Source organism: Hylobates moloch, unplaced genomic scaffold, assembly GCF_009828535.3.
Source record: "Hylobates moloch isolate HMO894 unplaced genomic scaffold, HMol_V3 SCAFFOLD_6, whole genome shotgun sequence".
Lineage (NCBI taxonomy): Eukaryota > Metazoa > Chordata > Mammalia > Primates > Hylobatidae > Hylobates > Hylobates moloch.
In genome coordinates this window covers 15,650,072-15,672,931 of record NW_026652281.1, presented here as the reverse complement: position 1 = coordinate 15,672,931, position 22,860 = coordinate 15,650,072, and the positions used below count along the sequence as shown (strand labels likewise).

At 40.8% G+C, this 22,860-nt stretch overlaps 1 protein-coding gene across 6 annotated transcripts in view; it reads right to left on the bottom strand.

Moving 5' to 3' along the window:
* Nucleotides 1-22,860, bottom strand: part of AFF4 (ALF transcription elongation factor 4) — a 76,719-nt gene that overhangs the window by 27,356 nt on the left and 26,503 nt on the right. For 5 of the 6 annotated variants that reach the window (XM_058440505.1, XM_058440504.1, XM_058440508.1 and 2 more), the window contains 3 exons: nt 19,974-20,768; nt 18,003-18,047; nt 12,951-13,037 (listed from right to left, as the gene is read on the bottom strand). In XM_058440505.1, the coding sequence (XP_058296488.1) occupies nt 12,951-13,037; nt 18,003-18,047; nt 19,974-20,768 (927 nt within the window). The remainder of the gene's footprint in view (nt 1-12,950; nt 13,038-18,002; nt 18,048-19,973; nt 20,769-22,860) is intronic. The other variant, XM_058440509.1, reaches the window with a different exon arrangement.

Genomic DNA, 22,860 nt, shown 5'->3' with positions numbered 1-22,860 from the left:
ATAGAATTAAAATGAGTAAGGATATAGAAGATTAGTATAACACTATAAGCCAACTTGACCTAACAGGATACTCCACTCAACAACAGCAGAATAAGCTTCTTTTTGAGAAAGGGTCTTTCTCTGTCACCCAGGCTGGAGTACAGTGGCATGATCATGGCTCACTGTGGCCTTGACCTCTTGTACTGAGGCAATCCTCTTGTTTCAGCCTCCTGAGTAACTGGGACTGCAGGTGCCCACCACCGGGCCCAGCTGATTTTTAAATTTTTGGTAGAGATGAGGTCTGGCTGTTGCTCAGGCTGGTCTCAAACTTCTGGCCTCCAGGGATCCTCTCATCTCAGCCTTCTAAAGTGTTGGGATTATAAGCGTGTGCCACCACACTAGCTGGAATACACATTCTTTTCAAGTGTACACAAAACATTAGCAAAAACAGACAATCATCTGGGACATGAAATAAGTCTCAATCTCATACAATGTATGCTTCACGACCACAACGGAATTAAATCACAAATCAAAACAGAAAATATGGAGAAAATCTCCAAATATTTGGTAACCAACACAATTAGCTATAATCCAAAAAACAAGAAATTAGGCCAGACACGGAGGCTCACCCCTGTAATCCCAGCACTTTGGGACACTGAGGTGGGTGGATCGCTTGAGGCCAGGAGTTTGAGACCAGCCTGACCAACATGGTGAAACCCAGTCTCTACTAAAAATACAAAAATTAGTCAGGTATGGTAGTGTATGCTTGTAATCCCAGCTACTTGGGAGGCTGAGACAGGAGAATCCTTTGAACCCGTGAGGTGGAGGTTACAATGATTCGAGATCACACCACTGCACTCTAGCCTGGGCGACGGAGCGAGATCCATCTAAAAATAAATAAATAAATAAAATAAGAAAATAAGAAAAATCTCAATTAAATGACCTTAGCTTCCACCTCAAGAAATCTGTTAAAAAGACGAGTAAGCCGGGCACAGTGGCTCAAGCCTGTAATCCCAGCATTTTGGGAGGCTGAGGTGGGCAGATCATGAGGTCAGGAGTTCGAGGCCAGCCTGACCAACATGGTGAAACCCCATCTCTACTAAATATACAAAAATTAGCCAGGCATGGTGGCACATGCCTGTAATCCCAGCTACTCAGGAGGCTGAGGCAGGAGAATCGCTTGAACCCAGGAGGTGGAGGTTGCAGTGAGCCGAGATCACGACGCTGCACTCCAGCCTGGGAGACAGAGCAAGACTACATCTCAAAAAAAAAAGAAGAACAAATTAAACCATAAGAAAGCAGAAAAGTAAGATCAGGGTGGAAATCAATGCAATAAAAAACAAAAACAACAGAGAAAGAAAAAACAGCTATCAAGAAAACTGACAATCTCTAGCCAGGACACTCAAGAAAACAAATTACCAGAGTAGGGAGTAAGAGAAGTGCTATCATAATAAAATATGTTAAATGTATAAGGGAATATTATAAAAAACTTACAGCAATTTGTTAACTTTGGTAATTCATAGATAAAATGGACAAATTCCTTGAAAGATATAAACAACCAAAGATCATTCAAGGAGAAATAGATGAGTAGCCCTATAGCTACTAAAGAAGTCTAATTTTTGCTTAAAAACCATCTTACAAAGAAAGCTTATATCCAGAGATAAATTCTAACAAACACTTAAAAAAAAAATACCATTTCTGGCCAGGCACAGTGGCTCATGCCTGTAATCCCAGCACTTTGGGAGGCCGAGGCAGGCGGATCACGAGGTCAGGAGATGGAGACCATCCTGGCTAACACAGTGAAACCGCATCTCTACTAAAAATACAAAAAATTAGCCAGGCGTGGTGGCGCATGCCTGTAGTCCCAGCTACTCGGGAGGCTGAGGCAAGAGAATGGCATGAATCCAGGAGGCGGAGCTTGCAGTGAGCCGAGATCATGCCACCGCACTCCAGCCTGGGTAACAGAGCAAGACTGTCTCCAGACAAAAAAAAAAAAAAAAAGAAAAAAATACCATTTCTATGCACACTATTCCAGAAAATGGAAGGGGAAGCAATTATTTCCCAATCCATTCTATAAGGCCACCATTACTCAAGATACCAAAATAAGGCAAGGATATGAAACCATCCTCATAGGGTTAAACAGAATTCCGGACAGAAATATAATTATAATTAAGCATTAATTATACTGCACTTTGACCCACTTCTTTGGTTTTTTTTTGTTTTTTGGTTTTTTTGAGATGGAGTCTCGCTCTGTCACTCAGGCTGGAGTGCAGTGGTATGATCTCAGATCACTGCAACCTCCACCTCCAAGGTTCAAGCAATTCTCCTGCCTCAGCCTCCCACCATCACCCTCAGCTAATTTTTCTATTTTTAGTAGAGACGGAGTTTCACCATATTGGCCAGGCTGGTCTTGAACTCCTGACCTTGTGATCCCCTCACCTCAGCTTCCCAAAGTGCTGGGATTACAGACATGAGCCACTATGCCCGGCTGACTCACTTCTTTGTAACAGAGAGTCACTAACACTAGATACTGACCATCAGCATCCCCACTGTTCCTACAGATAGAATTTCTGACATTAGAAACTTAAGGCTGTTGTTTAAGAATTGCTTAAGGCCAGGTGTGGTGGCTCACATCTGTAACCCCAGTACTTTGGGAGGGTGAGGCAGGTGGATCACGAGTTCAGGACCACCCTGGGCAACACTGGGAAACGCTGTCTCTACTAAAAAGTTATCCAGGCGTGGTGGCGGGCACCTGTAATCCCAGCTACTCAGGAGGCTGAGGCAGGAAGAATCACTTGAGCTTGGGAAGCAGAGGTTGCAATGAGCTGATATCATGCCACTGCACTCTAGCCTGGGTGACAGAGTGAGATGCTGTCTCAAAAAAAAAAAAAAAAAAAAGAATTGCTTAAGCAGGACAGTCTCAGTAGCTCATGCTTATCAACCCAGTGCTCTGAGAGGCTCAGACAGCAGGATTGCTTTAGCCCAGGAGTTTGAGACCAGCGTGGGCAACATCATGAGACCCTGTTTCCATAATTTTTTTTTTTTTAATCAAGAGTTGCTTAAGCACAGTGGAAGAGCTGAAGCCAACCAGTTTAAATCTCCACAGGGGAACAGAATCAGCATGAGACTACTGCTTGTACATCTTCCTATCCCATGATTTCACCTAGAATTCTTTGACAAATCAATGATCTTAATACATCAGCCCACTCCAAAATCCTTAAAAGCCATGGTCTCAACTCCTTGGGAAGACAGATTTGAGGTTTCCTCTCATCTCTGTTTGGAGGCACTATAATTAAACTCCTTCTTTGCAGCAACCCAGTGTCTCTGTTATTGACTTACTGTGTGCATCAGACAACAGACCTGTTATGGTTACAGATGTAAGAAGAGAACAATACAGACCAAGATAGCCCAGGAATACAGATGCAAAAATTAGAAAATACTTTTAAAATCAAATTCAGCACTATAAAAAAATACATCATGACCAAGTAGAGTTTATATCAGGAATGTAATATTGATTTAACATTTAAATTTTAACCAATGTTTTTTGGGGTTTTTTTTGTTTTTTTTTTGAGATGCAGTTGCGCTCTTGTTGCCCAGGCTGGGGTGCAATGGGGTGATCTTGGCTCACTGCAACCTCCACCTCCCGGGTTCAAGCGATTCTCCTGCCTCAGCCTCCTGAGTAGCTGGGATTACAGCCATGTGCCACCACACCCAGCTAATTTTGTATTTTTAGTAGAGATGGGGTTTCTCCATGTTGGTCAGGCTGGTCTCAAACTCCTGACCTCAGGTGATCCGCCCACCTCAGCCTCCCAAAGTGCTGGGATTATAAGCATAAGCCACCACGCCCAGCCAAATTTAACCAATGTTATTCACCATATTAATACAAATCAAAACAGGAAAATCTTATGATCATTCCAATAGATTTAAAAAATATTCAACAAAATTCAAAATTCATTCCTAATGAGAACTCTTAGGCAAAGAGGAATAGAAGAATTTCCTCAATGTAATAAATGACAACCTCAAAAAGCCTGCAGCTAACATCACACTTAATAATGAAAGACTGGATACTTTCTCCTCTATGATAAAAAATAAGGCAAGAATGTCTAATCTCACTACTGGCATTCAACATCATACTAGAGATTCTAGCTAGTGCAATAAAGCAAGAATATAAAATAAGGCATCCATTTGAAACAAACATTATAAAATCTTTATTCACAGGTGAAATGATTGTCTTAAGTAGGAAATACATGGTATCTATAAAAATGCTATTAAAATTAAGTAAATTTAGCAAAATTACAAGATGAAACATAAAATTATACATGAAAGGTATTCTTTTTCTTTTCTTTTTTTTTTTTTTTTTTGAGACAGAGACTCACCTTGTTGCCCAAGCTGGAGTGCAATGGCGCAGTCTCGGCTCACTGCAACCTCCACCTCCCAGGTTCAAGGAATTCTCTTGCCTTGGCCTCCCAAGTAGCTGGGATTACAGGTGTGTGCCACCACACACGGCTAATTTTTGTATTTTTTAACAGAAATGGGGTTTCTACTAAACCATGTTGGCCAGGCTGGTCTTGAACTCCCGACCTCTGGTGATCCTCTTCAGCCTCCCAAAGTGCTGGGATTACAGGCATGAGCCACCGCATCCAGCCCATGAAATGTATTTCTATAAATTAGCAAGGAAAAACCAAATACTGAAATTTTTATAAAATTTCATTTATAATAGCACTAAAAAAATCAAACAGGGCCGGGTACAGCGGCTCATGCCTGTAATCCCAGCACTTTGGGAGGTCAAGGTGGGCAGACCACTTGAGGCCAGGAGTTCAAGACTATCCTGGCCAACATGGTGAAAACCTATCTTTACTAAGAGTATAAAAATTAGCTGGGTGTGGTGGCACTAGTCTGTAATCCCACCTACTTAGAAGGCTGAGGCTACAGTGAGCCAAGATCGTGCCACTGCACTCCAGCCTGGGTGATAGAGCAAGACTCTGTCTCACAAAAAAAAAAAAAAAAAAAAAAAATCAGCCAGGCATGGTGGCTCACGCTTGTAATCCCAGCACTTTGGGAGGCCGAGGCGGGTGGATCAGTTGAGGTCAGGAGTTCGAGACCAGCCTCGTCAACATGGCAAAACCTCATCTCTACTAAAAATATAAAAATTAACTGGGCATCATGGTGGGCGCCTGTAATCCCAGCTACTTGGGAGGCTGAGGCAGGAGAATTGCTTGAACCCAGGAGGCAGAGGTTGCACTGAGAACCACTGTATTCCAGCCTGGGCGACAGAGTGAGACTCTTTCAAAAAACAAAAAGATAACTCTAACAAAAGATGTCCAAAATCTGTATATTGAAAACTAAAAACAATACTGAAAGAAATTAAATTAGACCACAATAGAGAGAAATAAGGACTCATGGGTCAGAAGATTCAATATTGCTAATACGTCAATTCTCCCCAAATTGATCTATAGATCCAACGCAATCCCTGTCAAAATCCCACAAGACTTTTATGTTGAAACTGACAAGGTGTTCTTTTTTTTTTTTTTTTGAGACAGAGTCTTGCTCTGTCACGCAGGCTGGAGCACACGCAATGGGCATCATCTTAGCCGACTGCAACCTCTGCCTCCCAGAGACTCCTGTCTCAGTCTCCTGAGTAGCTGGGATTACAGGTGTGCACCACCATGCCCCGCACCCAACTAATTTTTGTGTTTTTGGTAGAGACAGGGTTTCACCATGTTGGCCAGGCTAGACTCAAACTCCTCCTTAGGTGATCCACCCACCTTGGCCTCCCAAACTGCTGGGATTACAGGTGTGAGCCACTGTGCCCAGCCTAAAATTCTTATGAAAATGGAAAGGGCCTATAAAAGTCAAATCTACTTTGAAAAACACTAATATAATTTGAGGATTTACATTGCAGTGACTTTACAGTAAGTCTCAAAGTCAAATCATCACGACAGGCTCATATTGGCACCATGACAGACAAACAGGTTAATGAAACATAAAAAGTCAGAAATGCACCGCACATACAGAGTCAACTACAACTGCAAAGGCAATTCAATGGAAAGAGAAGGCTTTTAAATAAAGATGCTAATTGGATATGTACATACAAGAGGATAAAACTTCATTCGCTATGTTGTAACAATATAGAAAAACTAGCTGAAGATAAATCATAGATCTAAATGTAAAACCTAAAACTATAAAAAATCTAGGAAAGGCTGGGCACAGTGGCTCATGCTTATAACTGTAGCACTTTGGCAGGCCAAGGCAGGTGGATCATTTAAGCTTAGGAGTTCGAGACCAGGCTGGGTAACCATGGCAAAACCCCATCTCTACTAGAAATACAAAAATTAGCTGGGTGTGGTGGCATGCACTTGTAATTCTAGCTATTTGGGAGGCCAAGGCATGAGAATCGCTTGAGCCCAGAAGTCAGATGTTGCAGTGAGCCAAGATCACACCACTGCACTCCAGCCAGGGTGACAGAGTGAGACTCTCTCAAAAAAAGAAAAGAAAGTCTAGGATAACTAAGAGCAGAGTCCCAGCTCTGCAGGAAGCAGAGGAAGTGGGATGGTCACCCGAGCCCACAAGTTCAAGACTAGCCAGGGCAACACAGAGAGACCCGGTCTCTTGTTTAAAAGAAAAAAAAAAGGCTAGGAAACAACACAGGAGGATTTGGGTTAGGCAAAGATTATTCTTTTTTTTTTTTATTTTCAGATGGAGTCTTGCTCTGTTGCCCAGGCTGGAGTGCACTGGCGCAATCTTGGCTCAGTGCAACCTCCGCCCCCTGAGTTCATGTGATTCTCCTGCCTCAGTCTCCCGAGTAGCTGGGATTACAGATGCCCGCCACCATGTCTGGCTAATTTTTGTATTTTTAGTAGAGTCAGAGTTTCACCATGTTGGCCAGGCTGGTCTCGAACTCCTGACCTCAAGTGATCTGCCCACCTCAGCCTCCCAAAGTGCCGGGATTACAGGTGTGAGCCACCAGCCCAGCGGGCAAACATTTTTTTTTTTTTTTTGAGACAAGGTCTCACTCTGTCACCTAGGCTGGAGTGCAGTGGCATAATCATGACTCACTGCAGCCTCAACCTCCCAAGCTCAAACGATCCCCCACGTCATCCTCCCAAGTAGCTGGGACTATATAGGTCATGCCACCATGCCTGGCTAATTTTTACATTTTTTGTAGAGGTGGGGTCTTGCCTTGTTGACCAGGCTAGTCTCACACTCCTGACCTCAAGTGATCTACCCACCTCAGCCTCCCAAAGTGCTAAGATTACAGGCAAGAGCCACCTCACCCAGCCAGGCAAAGCTTTCATAGACACCAAAAACACGACCTGTAAAAGAAAACACTGAAGAAGTGGACTTTATAAAAATTAACATGTGTTCTTAGACAGACATTATTAAGAGAATGAAAAGGTAGTCCACAGAGCAAGAAAACAAATTTTCAAATCACATATATGATAATGGCAATAAGAATCTTAGCCCATTTCAGGCCGGGCGCAGTGGCTCATGCCTGTAATCCCAGCACTTTGGGAGGCCGGGGTGGGCAGATCACAAGGTCAGGAGATCCAGACCATCCTGGCTAACACGGTGAAATCCCCTCTCTACTAAAAGTATAAAAAATTAGTCAGGCATGGTGGTGGGCGCCTGCAGTCCCAGCTGCTCGGGAGGCCGAGGCAGGAGAACGGCATGAACCCGGGAGGCAGAGCTTGCAGTGAGCCGAGATCGCACCACTGCACTCCAGCCTGAGCAACGGAGCGAGACTCTGTCTCAAAAAAAAAAAAAAAAGAATCTTAGCCCATTTAAAAATGGGCAAAATATTCAGACACTGCACCAAAGAAGATGGGCAAAATATTCAGACACTGCACCAAAGAAGATAAGCAAATGGCAAATCAGTAAATGAAAAGATGCTCAAGATACTCTGTCTCTAGAGAAATGTAAATTGAAATCACAATGAGGTACCACTATAATACTGCTAGAAGGCTAAAGCTCTAAAAGACTGACAATATCAAGTGTTAGTAAGGACATGGAACAAGTGGAACTCTCATATACCATTGGCAGGAATATAAAATGGTTCAACCACTTTGGAAAACAGTATGACAGTTGTTTTCTCTTGGTCAGGCTGGTCTCGAATTCCCAACCTCAGGTGATCCACCCACCTTAGCCTCCCAAAGTGCTGGGATTACAGGCGTGAGCCATTGCGCCCAGCATGACAGTTGTTTTCTAATTCCCTCCCCGCGCCAGAGAGGGTCTCTCTCTGTGACCCAGGCTAGAGAGTAGTAGCATGATCTTTGCTCACTGCAGCCTCAACCAGCCGCAGTCAAGCAATCCTCCCACCTTAGCATCCTGAGTAGCTAAGACTACAGGCCTGTGCCACCATGCCTGGGTAATTTTTTTTTTTATTTTTTTGTGGACACAGAGTCTCATTATATTGCCTACACTGGTCTCAAACTCCTGGACTCAAGTGATCCTCCTGCATCAACCTCTCAAAGTACTAGGGCTACAGGTGTGAGGCACAGACACCTACCATATACCTAACCACCCCACTAATAGGCATTTATAACATAGAAATAAAAACAGGCCAGGTGTATTGGCTCACGCCTGTAATCTCAGCACTTTCAGAGGCCAAGGCAAGAGGACTGCTTGAGCCCAGGAGTTCAAGAGCAGCCTGAGCAACGTGGCAAAACCTCATCTCTACAAAAAAATACAAAAATTAGCCAGACATAGTGGCATGTGCCTGTAGTCCCAGCTACTTGGGAGGCTGAGGTGAGAGACTGCTTGAGCCCAGGAGTTCGTGAGTGCAATGAGCCATGATCATGCCACTGCACTCTAGCCTGGACAACAGAGACCTTGTCTTAAAAAAAAAAAAAAGAAATAAAAGTATACGTTTATATAAAGATTTATACACAAATATTCACATCAGCTTTATTTATTTATTTATTTATTTATTTATTTATTTATTTATTTATTTATTTTTTATTTATTTATTTATTTATTTATTTATTTATTTATTTATTTATTTTTGAGACAGAGTCTTGCTGTCTCCCAGGCTGGAGCGCAGTGGCGTGATCTCGGCTCACTGCAAGCTCCACCTCCCAGGTTCACGCCATTCTCCTGCCTCAGCCTCCGAAGTAGCTGGGACTACAGGCGCCCTCTACCACGCCTGGCTAATTTTTTGTATTTTTAGTAGAGACAGGGCTTCACTATATTAACCAGGATGGTCTTGATCTCCTGACCTCGTGATCTGCCCGCCTCGGCCTCCCAAAGTGCTGGGATTACAGGCGTGAGCCACCGCGCCCGGCCAGATTTATTTTTAATAACCAAAAACGAGGTTGGGCTCAGTTGTTCATGCCTGTAATCCCAGCACTTTGGGTGGCCGAGGCAGGCGGCTCACGAGATCAAGAGATCAAGACCATCCTGGCCAACATGGTAAAACCCTGTCTCTACTAAAAATACAAAAATTAGCTAGGCGGGGTGGCAAGTGCCTGTAGTCCCAGCTATTTGGGAGGCTGAGGCAGGAGAATCGCTTGAAACCAGGAGGTAGAGGTTGCAGTGAGCCGAGATCATGCCACTGCACTCCAGTCTGGCAGCAGAGCGAGACTCCATTTCAGAAAACAAACAAACAAAAAAGTAACCAAAAACTAGAAGCAACCCAAACGTCCATTAGTAGATAATTAGGTAAATTATGATGCCACATAATTGAATATTACCTTAGTAATTAAAAAGAATGGGGGCCGGGCACAGTGGCTGACATCTCTAATCCCAGCACTTTGGGAGGCCGAGGCGGGCAGATCAGGAGGTAAGGAGATTGAGACCATCCTGGCCAACATGGTGAAACCTCGCCTCTACTAAAAACACAAAAAATTAGCCGGGCGTGGTGGTGCGTACCTGTACTCCCAGCTACTCAGGAGGCTGAGGCAGGTAGGCAGAGGCTGAACCCGGTAGGCAGAGGCTGCGGTGGGCCAAGATTGCGCCACTGCACTCCAGCCTGGGCAACAGAGCAAGACCTCGTCTCAAAAAAATAATAATAATTTTTTAAAGTCAGCCAGGCATGGTAGTGCATGCCTGTAGTCCCCGCTACTCAGGATGCTGAGGCAGGAGGATCACCTGAGCCTGGGAGGTCGAGGCTGCAATGAGCCATGATCCTGCCACTGAACTGCAGCCTGGATGACAAAGTGAGACCCTGTTGCAAAGAAAGAAAGCAAAGGAGAGAGAGAGAGAGACAGCGAAGAAGGAAGGAAGGAAGGAAGGAAGGAAGGAAGGAAGGAAGGAAGGAAGGGAGTGAGTTTTCAGTTTACTATAAATTTAGTGGTAGGCACAGTAGCTTGTGCTTGGGACACTGAAACAGAAGGATGGCTTGAAGTCAGGAGTTTGAGACCAGCCTCGGCAGTATAGTAAGACCCCTGTCTCTATATAAGTCTGGCATGGTGGTAAGCACCTGTAGTCCGAGGTATTCAAGAGGCTGAAATGAGAGGATTGCTAGAGCTCAGGAGTTCAAGGGTATAGTGAGCCATATGATCACACCACTGTACTCCAGCCTAGGTAAGACCAGCCTAGGCAAGACCTCAGTCTCTAAAGAATTTAAATATAACAAATAAGTAAAATTTAACATGCACTTACCCTGTGAACCAGCAATTCTACTTTTTACTGTGTGACTCAGTATTTACCCAGGATAAAAGAAAACATGAATGTTTATAGATGCTTTATTCTTAACAGTCTAAATCTGGAAATAACCCAAATGCTCATCAACAGGAAGCAAATTTTGGTATTTCCATATAATAAAATACTGATTGGGAATAAAAGAAGAAAAACTCAGCTGGGCATGGTGGCTCACACCTGTGATCCCAGCACTTTGGGAGGCCAACACAGGTGGATCATGAGGTTGGCAGTTCCAGACCAGCCTGACCAACATGGTGAAACCCTGTCTCTACTAAAAATACAAAAATTAGCTGGGCATGGTGGCGGGCGCCTGTAGTCCCAACTACTCAGAAGGCTGAGACAGGAGAATCGCTTGAACCAAAGAGGCAGAGGTTGCGGTAAGCCAAGATCACACCATTGTACTCCAGCCTGGGTGACAAAGGGAGACTCCATCTCAGAAAAATAAATAAATAAATAAATAAATACCAGTGCATTTTGTATATGTAAACAAAGACATAAAAGGTAAGAGTGCTATGGCACACATATAGACAGAAAATTTTTAAATCTACCTGACATCATTCACAAAAGTAAACATAAAAAATAAAACTAAAAACCACATTAAAATAAAAATAAGAGGGTATGTTTATGATCCTAGAGAAAGAAAAGTCTTAACAAGACATTAAAAGCAAAAACTACAAAGGAAGAGAAAGATACATTTTATTCATCAAAAATTAAAAACTTTAGACCATAAAAAGACAAGAATCTAACTGGTAGATAAATTTTCAGCATGTATAAGAAATTATTAGAATCCAGAATTCAAACAAAACAACACAAAACAAAAAAGGAATACCACCTAAAACTCAATAGGTAAAAAATGCAACCCAAAGGACAGTGAAAATAAGCAAATTTACCCACAAAGAAACCAAATGGATAACAAATATGTAAAGATGATGAACCTCACTAGCAATCAAGCAAATGGAATGCCATTTTTACTCAAAATACTACTGTTTAATAATATCAAATGGTGGTGTGCACGTGTGAAACAACAGGTAGTATACAAATTATTCTGGTACAAATCCTGTAATAGAACTATGGAAGGAATTTGTGAGAGTATGTATTAAATATATACTCTCAACACTCAGCAATTCTACTTTTTGCTTTTTACCCTAAAGAAAATCACATGCACACAGAAGGCACCAACAAAGATACCAACTGAAGAAACATTTATAGAAATGAAAACTGCTATCAGCTTAAATACCAAAGAGAAATGGCTAAATAAACTAGGATACATTAACACTACAGATGCAATTAAAAGAAACGAAATACCTCTACATGTAGTAACATGGGCAGGTCCCCAAGACCTACTGCTGACTGATGAAAGATACAGAACAATATATTTGTGTAGAAATAAATGAGAAAATGCTTACATGTAATGATTATATATGTATTACATGAATATAAAAAAAACTTGCAAAGGTACGTATGAAAGGAGCTCGGTTGGGATGAAGGGGACGGAATTGGGGAAAGGCTATTATTAGGGGTACTGGTCAAACTTTCACAAGGAGAACGTATTTCTGTATTATTTGTTTTAAGTGTAAATTAATACTGTTAAGTATAAGTTTAAAAAAAGCTGATTTTAAACAACCTTGGAACTGTTATCTGAGGAACCTCTTTCCATGGGACATAAGTATGGTTGCTATGTCTTATGGAAACAGGTTCTTAAAACAACAGTTTGAGAAGCCCTTACCACCTCTGGCCAACAATACCATAATAGTCTGCAATAAATATCAATGTCTTTTTTTTTTTAGATAAGAATTTTGCTCTGTTGCCCAGGCTGGAGTGCTGCGGTGCAATCACAGCTCACTGCAGCCTTGACCTCCCAGGCTCAAGTGATCCTCCCATCTCAGCCTCCCGAGTAACTTGGACCACAGGCATGTGCCACTATGCCAAGATTTTTTTTTTTTTCAATTTTTGGTAGAGACAAGGTCTTGCTATGTTGACCAGGCTGGTCACAAACTTCTGGCCTCAAGAGAGTCTCTTGCCTCAGCCTTCCAAAGTGCTGGGATTACAGGCGTGAGCCACTGTGTCCGGCTATATTAATGTCTTTTAAATCTCTCTCCCATATTGCCTTCAAAGCTTTCTTAAATACCTCTTGATCCAAGATGCTCTCAATTCCATTACCCTGCTAATTATCTTCATAACAGTTGTCACTATCTGAATTTATCTATTTATTCACTTATTTACTGTCTGTCTCCCGCTAGAATAGGAATGGCAAGACAATTTTAATCCGTATGATTTTAGTCAAGCCATCTAAAGTTTCCTTACATTATGAAAGATACATTTTATTTACTTACCTTAGTTGGAAAAGGAAATTTGGAAGGTTCTGTTTTGCATGGTGTATGAATAGCCGTTAGAGGGGGAGGCCATGAATGCGTCATCTCCTGAAATGTAATTATTACAGTTTGTTTTCAACCAGGTCAAGGATAAAAATTATACAGCTAAAAACCAGATTTGTATTTATAAATACTGGTTTCATGACAGCTCCTCCAAAATTCTACATATTTAGTCAATAAATATTAAGCACAATTGTGTGCAAGGCACTATGGTGTAGGTAATAAGAAGATTAATAAATGCTCCCTGGCTTTGAGGAGTTTACAATTCAAATTATGAAACCTGTGAAAAGTTACAGAAATCAGCCTGTAATCAAATACAAGGCACATAATAAAACACTAATAAGGAAGAGCTTGCTGGGAGAGTGGGAGGAAGGGGACAATGATAAGGAAAACAGCTAACATTTACTGTGTACCTTGAATGGGCCAGACACTGTGCTAAGTGTTTTACATGTTTATTACTCATTTAGTACTCACAATGACATTATGAGGTAGATACCATTATTATCCTACCTCTATTTAGGATGAAACTGAAGCACAAAAGTTATTTATTCAAGGCCATACACTTAGTAAATAATGAACATTATATTTCATCCTCAAAAGTCTGGCTATAGAGTCTATATACTCGTAGAAAAATTTTGTCAGGGGAAGAAATCAGAAGAGAAATTTCAAAAGCACATGAGGAGGAAAACAGAAAAGCAAGACACTAAGTTTGATTTCATTCAATGCCTTCTGCCTAATCTTAATGCCAAATATGTCTGGGTGAGGTCTGGTAAGATTACAATGTGTATGTTACATAAGCCGAGGAGACAGAGGTATCAGAATAAGGAGTGAGTATATTATTTCTGGCATTTAGTTCAAAGTAAGCCATCAGGTAAATTAAGGAAATGCAACAAATTAACAGTGGTATAACACCTAAGAATTTATCCCATAGCAATATCCATACAATTTTGTAAAGATACACGTATAAGGGGCTCACACTTAAAAAACTGAAACAATCTAGGTAGTCAATGTGAAAGTTGTGAGAATCAAAATGGAGTCACTGATGTTTATATATTTAAAAAAACAAAAAACAAAACAAAAACAAACACCCTGAGCTGGGAAAGACCATGAAGAAAGGCTTCTCATGTTTGTATGCCTGATAAACAAAAAAGTCTACAAAAACCACAACCTTGCACAAAGGTCATCAAAACCTTAAACCAAAAAAATATTTCCACAAGGACATCTGCCCAGCTTGTCCGACCTCAGACTGGTGTCATCCTTACTACTGATCTTTGTAGCCAAGGATAATTATTTCAAAAACAATTATGTAATCTTCCTCATTTTTTCCTTTAAAAACCTTTGTCTCTCTTTACCTCTTTGAATATGCCCATAGACTATTATGGCACATGTATTTCCACTGCAATGCTCTATTCCCATCATCTTTTCTTTCAGAGAGCCTCTGTTATTTAGGTTGACACCAACACAGTACTGATTAAATAAATTACCAGACATCTATAAAATAGAACACCAAGCAGACATTAAAATGAGAAATTTAACTGTTGATATGTAATGATGTCCACAGTATTTTATTAAGTGACAAAGACAAATCATAGTCTACATCCTAGTTAATGTTTAGCTTTGGGCAACAGAATGATGGAAGGAGACAAGGGCACTTGATATATTACTACTTGAACCTCTTAAAACAGCCACCTGCACATAATTGCTCTTTATTCCCTTAAAATGCTTTGTTTTTTAATAGAATTTCACTTCCTGAAATAATATTATGTAACAGATTGCTTCCTACATCCAGCTCTAGAATATCAGCTCAAAGGCATAACATTATGACCACTGTATTCCCAGTGGTTGACACAAAGTAGGTGCTGAATGAGCATGCCTTGAATAAATCATTTTTTCAATAAATATACATTTAGAGTAAATTTTTTTAAAGTTCATAATGGGGTTCCTAAAAATGATATGACTACAAATACAAAGAAAACATGAAGGGAACACACACCTGAAGTTCCTTGCATACTACAGACAGGAAAGGGAAAAGGAAACAAAAATTCATAAACTCAGGTTTTTAGCATCAGCATTTTATATCTCAAATATCAAAACTCTCAACTGAAAATTTGATTTAATTCTCCAATTATCATCGGATGACTGCGAACCTATTAACTAAAGGCCAAGTGCCAAGCCCCTGTACATATAAAATATAGATGTCAATAACATTAAAGAGATCATTAAATGTAAGAAAATCTTCCACATACTAATAATTCTATGCACTGTTGAGGATTCAGAGGAAAATATTTATGCTCCCTTACACTTTTTATATACATGGCAACTAAGAAATGAATGAGATTCAAATGAAAGAGCTATCACTGTGGTCTCATAATCTGATATGGGGGAAGAAGGATTTCATTGGGATTACAGGAAAAAAAATCTATACATAACTGAAGAGGGAGGAGAAATACATTCCAAGCTTACTTTATTTAAGGAGGTAAAAGAGCAAGAATGTATATGGCTTAGGGAAACCAGTTTGGCAAAAGCGGTCAGTCAGTAATGAGAGAGGTTAGGATTGGCCTGTGGATATTAAATTTGGATACTATTCTTTCTATAATCTTAGAGAGCCACTGAAAATTTTTAAGGGAAAAATTAATTTATGAAGACCACAGGGCCTGAATCAGGTAGCAATGCAAAAGACATATGAGTAGGGAGATTCTGGAGGCAGAAAGGCCGAATGAGGACTCAGTGTTATAATTACTGAAGCTCAAGGTGGCGGAAACGGAAAGGAATGGATATTTCAAAAGCAAAAATTTTAAAGTCTACATCTAGTTTTCAAACTACATAGAACATGAGGAGGAAATTAGAGATATTTAGGATTCTACACTTATAAGCATGGGAAAATGGTGTACTACTAATCCAAGGAAGTCTGATAAATATGGCTTTAGACATGTTGAGTCTGAAGAGGCAAAGAGAAATAAATTCAAATGGAAACTCAGCTAAGAAGCAATTAAGAGACAAACCAAAACCCAAAGGAGGCCAGCGTAGGATAGAAAGACTAAATAGCTGCCTAAGAGATAAAGCCAAGAATGGTTGAAAAGGCAAGTCAAAGAGCAGAAAGAGCAGAGGCTAGAAGAACGCACCTGCTCTTAAGAGATAAGAGAAGGCACAAGGGTTCCAAAAAGGGCAAAGAAAGAGAGGCAAGAAAGGTGGAAGGCAAATAAAAACAATGAAGCATAAAAACAGTCAAGGAAAGAAGAATGTTTGCAGAAGGAAAAAATACATAGCAGAAAGAATAAAAAAGAACTCAAATGATGCCTCTGGATGGAGGGAGAAAGATAATGACCATAGAGAAACAGGTTCGGCAAAATGGCAGAGGTAAAAGGGAGATTATAGTGGGCCAAAGGAAGGAATGGGAAAGAAAGAGTGGAAGCAACCAATGCAGGTAGTCTTTCAAAGGTGTTCACACTGAAATTTAAGTAGAGACACAAATTCAGGAGCTCACAAAAAAAAAAAAAAAGAAAAGAAAATACAAGTAATACGTGACTGACAGTTTTCTCTACCAAGCAAAAAGTAGCCATTGTCATTCACTAATTCACTGGACTTTCTCTTTTTCCAATAGAGTAATGTACTTTTTCATCACGTGTCAATTTTAAACATGTGTCATTAAATACCCAAAATGTTGGCTGGGTGTGGTGGCTCATGCCTATAATCCCAGCACTTTGGGAAGCCAAGGCAGGCAGACAGGAGTTCCAGACCAGCCTGGCCAACATGGTGAAACCCTGTCCCTACTAAAAAAAATACAAAAATCAGCCAGGCATGGTGGCGGGTGCCTATAATCCCAGCTACTCAGGAGGCTGAGGCAGGAGAATCACTTGAACCTGCGAGGCGGAGGTTGCAGTGAGCCAAGATCACGCCATTGCACTCCAACCTAGGTGACAGAGTAAAACTCCGGCTCAAAAAAAAAAAAAAAAAAAAGTGTAAAACAGCCGGATGCAGTGGCTCAGGCTATAATCCCAGCACTTTGGAAGGCCAGCCAGGGGGATGGGGGAGTGGGGAGTAACTTGAGGTCAGAAGTTCAAGACCAGCCCAGACAAAGTGGTGAAACCCCATCTCTACTAAAAATACAAAAATTAGCTGGACATGGTGGTGGGCACCTGTAATCCCAGCTACTCAAGAGGCTGAGGCACAAGAATTGCTTGAACCCAGGAGGCAGAGGTTGCAGTGAGCCTAGATCATGCCACTGTACTCTAGACTGGGCAACAGAGTGAGACTCCATATCAAGAAAAAAAAAAAATGTGCAAAACTGGAAGGAAATCTATTACTATAAGACTTGACCAGTATGTATAGATGAACCAAAGCAAAGTATTTTGATCATAATGGTTTGACTGATAACTACTGAGTTTTTTGAACTTCAAATTATTAACAGTTAAGCATGAGAAAGTACAGTTATAATTGGTTTGTTGATGTTTTCCAGGCAAAGTAAGTGTTAAAATTAAAATTTATTTTACTTAAAAGCAAAGGACACGGCTGGACACGGTGACTCACACCTGTAATCCCAGCACTCTGGGAGGCCGAGGCAGGTGGATCACCTGAGGTCAGGAGTTCCAGGCCAGCCTGGCCAACATGGTGAAACCCTATCTCTGCAAAAATACAAAAATTAGCTGGGCATGATGGCAGGAGCCTGTAATCCCACCTACTTAGGAGGCTAAGGTGAAAGAATTGCTTGAACCTGGGAGATGGAGGTTGCAGTGAGCCGAGATCGCGCCACGGCACTCCAGGCTGGGCGACAGAGTGAGACTTCATCTCAAAAAAACAACAACAACAACAAAAAAACACAAAGAACAAAACTAGCTCTCTGAAGGCAAATGGTAAACAAAGAAGAGAGTAAATTATTTATGATGGACATAATCAAGTTACAAATATAAGCAATCTGTTGCTTCAGATCCTTTGTGAAATACAGGTAGAAAGAGGGTAAGAAGGTGGCAGAGCATAAAAAATTAAAGAAATTGAAATATTTTTTTAAAAACTTACTTTTAGGATTTCATCCACACAGCTCACATCACCAGAAGCTGATGCCTTGAGAGAAAAAGCAGCACACATTAGATTTTTATGAGTAGATTTTTAGTATTTGCTTCACAGATTTAAAAACATTATTAAAAGTATTTATGATCCCACTACTCTAAATCAGTACACTGGTTAGAATCTTTGGATTAATTTCCTTAAATATAAATTTTTCAAGCACCAGAAGATTTTAATCACCAAACTATACAAAGCTGGGGGAACTTTATAGTTTTCAAAGGTTTTAAGTTTTTTATCCTATATTTTAGATTAGAAATAATTTTTAGAATGTAATTTTTCAGGTGTGCAGCTTATCTAAAAATTTAACCTTATCTATATATAAAATATATCATGATACTGAGATACATCATTTCACATAAAAAAAGTTAACCCATTTATGCCAGAGGTTGCAAATTTTTTGTGTGAAAAATCGTACCTTAGCGATGACCTTGAGCAGGAGGATGTAAGTAACTCCTAAGAGCTTAGCATTCCAATAATGGAACACTAAGCGTAAATGGGTTAAACAAGTATTACTGAAAGATTACTAGCCTGGAACATGGATATTTTAAATAGTCTTTCTAAGTCACAAAAAGCAAATTGCTTATTCTAAGGCACAAACAGGAATTAGAGAGCCGAACTCAAGTCAAACTCTAAAGATCATGTTGTTTAAACAAAGAACAAATTACCATTTTACTGTTTTCTTGAGAGGAGTAATTAGATAACAAACGCCACTCAAAATGAGTTTCCCAAGGCCACTGGAAAGATGTTTTAAATGTTTGCAAAACAGCATTTTACATTACCTGGATTCTTCCTTCCACCACTTTGAGCTAAGAGTTGTAATTTTTTGGCTACTGACGTCACTTTCCAAATTTTTTTTTATTGCACAAACTACATTAAAAGATAAAATTTGGGGCCGGGCGTGGTGGCTCATGCCTGTAATCCCAGCACTTTGTGAGGCCGAGGCGGGCGGATCACGTGAGATCAGGAGTTCAAGACCAGCCTGACCAACATGGTGAAACCCCATCTCTACTAAAAATACAAAATTAGCCGGGCGTGGCGGCACATGCCTGTAATCCCAGCTACTTGGGAGGCTGAGGCAGGAGAATCGCTTGAACCTGGGAGGGAGAGGTTGCAGTGAGCCGAAATCGTGCCATTGCACTCCAGCATGGGCAACAAGAGCGAAACTCCAACTCAAAAAAAGAAAAAAGAGAGATAAAATTTGGGCCAGGCATGATGGTCATGTCTGTAACCTCAGCACTTTGGAAGGCTAAGAAGAGGATCGCTTGAGGCCAGGAGTTCCAGACCAGCCTAGGCAACATTATGAGACACCCATCTTGAAAAAAAAAAAAGATACAGTTTCAGCTATATCCCAATGAAATGTTCCAAAATGCTTTGGCAAGCAATTCAATTTAAATTTCAAACCATCACTATGAACCTGGAGCAGCTGTCTTAATCCTTTAAGTATAACCAGAGAAAAGGATCATAGCATTCAAAGTATACAATATTACCATTTCCACAGACCCAAAAGTCCCATTTATCATAACCATAAACCATCACCTGCATCTCATTCATTAGTGTCAATCTAAGCATAGAAAAGTTAATTTTGTTTTTAAACAACAACAAAGGTATATTGTTCTATAAAATCAAAATGCAGAAATCTAAGATATCAATTAGTCATTCTTTTATTCTATAACTGACTTGTCATCTTAATATTTGAAAACTATGAAAGATATTTTCTCCATTTCCCAAGAGGACAAGTTAACAGATCTACAGATCCACTTGGGAGTAACTCACAAGTCTGTCTTTACTTTTTTTTTCATCTTTCAACTTTTACATTCCTTACTATTAAGGCAAGGAAGCAGTGTTCAAGTTCAATCGTAATTTCATGGTCAGTCAATTGCTTCACATAGTCACAATGTTAAAAGCTCTAAATGTGTGACTTACATCCAGTGGTTGGGAAGGTATTTTCAGCTTGGTGAGATGTGCTTTGCTGCTGGGCTTCAGCTCAGTCATGCTGTTGCCATGGGATTGGCTGCTGTAGTGCTCAGAGGACAGCTTTGGTTCCATGGACTCCTGTCCGTCCATGGGCCGCACATAGGCAGTGGGTTTCTGTAACATTGAATTGGACTTTGACATCAATGAGGGTGGGAAAGATTGAGTTGAGTGCTGCCCACTTGAAAAAGGTACACGGGAAGGAGAATCCCAGTTTGCATCAGGGTCCCGAGGTGATTTGGAGCGTTGATGTTCCTTGCTATGGTGATCATTCCCATGAGACCTGGAATGACTAGAGCTTAATGAAGAAACAGCCTGGGGTTTTCCAGGGCTGGAAGAACGTGATTTGGAGTGTTCTGATCCATGCTGGCCTTTTTTCCGGCTACTGCTCCCACTACTGTTATATGACTCACGGTCGTGCCTCTGACCACTACTGTTAGTGCCACTACTGCTACCTGCATTGGTCCGCTGGCTACTATGTCCACTCTGTAAGCCTGAGGACCGTTTCTGAGACTGAGAAGTGCTGGGTGCGGGTCCTACTGGAGTCCATTTGCTACTCTGATGAGAGCCTCCATGTCTCTGTTCAAAGAAATTTGGGTTAGATTTTTCATCTGCTGATGGTGGTACTGTAGGCTTGGGAATTGCAACAAGCTTTGGTATAGATCTGTCTCCTATGAAATCCTTCATTTCATCGTAGTTTCCAAGCATACTCTGAATACGACTTGATAACTTATCTTCTTTGCTAGTCTACAAAAAAATAAAATAAAATTATAAAATGAGCATAATCAGAAATAAAATATGCTTCTAAACTAATTTTCCAAACTTCAAATGGAAAGGGGCCTTTCAAAGGGAGGCTTTACCTCATATCTTAACGTTAATACCTTGAAGTAAACTCCAAATATATCATTTCTGTAGTGAAAAAAAAAAATCATTGAAAAGTGCCTAAAAATAACCATACTAAAATATAATCCGAGCGCAGTAGCACGTGCCTGTACTCCCAGCTACTCTGGGCAGCTGAGGCAGGTTTGCTCAATTCCAAGATTTTGAGGCTCCAGTGCACTATGATTTCACCTGTGAACAGCAACTGCACTCCAGCATGGGTAACATAGCAAGACTGTCTTTTAAATACACAAAGTATTTTGAAGGGCCGGGTGCAGCGGCTCACACCTGTAATCCCAGCACTTTGGGAGGCCAAGGCGGACAGATCACCTGATGTCAGGAGTTCTAGACTAGCCTGGCCAACACGGTGAAAACCCATTTCTAGTAAAAATATAAAAGTTAGCCGGGTATGGCCGGACATGGTGGCTCACACCTATAATTCCAGCACTTTCGGAGGCCAAGGTGGGCAGATCACCTGAGGTCAGGAGTTGGAGACCAGCCTGGCCAACATGGTGAAACCCCGTTTCTACTAAAAATACAAAAATTAAGCTAGGCATGGTGGCGGGTGCCTGTAATACCAGCTACTCAGGAGGCTGAGGCAGGAGAATCTCTTGAGCCTGGGAAGTAGAGTTGCAGTGAGCAGGGATTGCGTCATTGCACTCCAGTAAGACTCCATCTCCAAAAAAAAAAAATTAGCCCCGCAAGGTGGTGCATGCCCGTAATCCCAGCTACTCGAGAGGCTGAGGCAGGAGAATCACTTGAACCCAGAAGTCAGTGGTGGCAATGAGCCGAGATCATGACATGGCACTCCAGCCTGGACGAAAGAGCAAGATTCCGTCTCATAAAAAAAAATCGTTTGAAGAACAGAAAGTAATCTGCCTTTATAAAATTAAGTTCCGGCTGAGCACAATGGCTCACGCCTGTAATCCCAGCACTTCGGGAGACCGAGGCGGGTGGATCACGAGGTCAAGAGATTGAGACCATCCTGACTAACATGGTGAAACCCCATCTCTACTAAAAATACAAAAAATTAGCCGGGTGTGATGGCGGGCGCCTGTAGTCCCAGCTACTCGGGAGGCTTAGGCAGGAGAATGGCATGAACCCAGGAGGCGGAGCTTGCAGTGAGCTCGATCGCACCACTGCACTCCAGCCTGGGCGACAGAGCAAGACTCTGTCTCACAAAATAAAAATAAAAAAAAAAATTAAGTTCCACAGTCCAGCAGATTAGCTAACACTCATATTTTGGCAGTTTATGAAAATATTATATTCCTTATAACTCAATGTTATAGTTAGAAGCAGAAACAAAAACTTAATGAAACAAGTGATACCCGAATGACTGTCTATAACAACAGAGAAAGAAATCAGACTGATACTGAAGACACATTTATTCAAACATACTAATAATCTCTGAAACTTTGTAAACTAAGTAGCAAATGGCAGTGAGAAGAAACAAAAGCATCTACGAAATATTCATTTTTTATTGATATCATACTTAAAGAATACCTAGGAAAAATCAAACAATGCAAATTGAGTCACAAAATTCTAATTTAATTCAAAATTCAGAATGGTGAAGTACCCGCCCATGGTTAGTAGCACAACTAGGAAAATAGAGGTAAATGTATGAGCCAACTCAGACCACATTTTTAAGAACACAGGACAGCAATAGGAGGTGGGTTGGAAAACGACTTTTAGGGTGCTGGTAATGCTCTATTTCTTGATCTGAGTTGTATGAAGCTGGTGATGCTGTGAAAATTCTTCAAGCCATAATACCTATTTTGTGTATTTTTCTGTAAGCATAATATACTCCAAAGAAAAGTTTATCTCCAAAGAAGTATGTTCTATGTAAAGGACAGGGAAAAAAATGTTAAGTGCTATTCATAGTAATTCTTTTCTAACATAAACATTCAAGTACGAAACATTTTAAAAGCAAAAATGTCACGCTAATGGGAAAAAAACATTC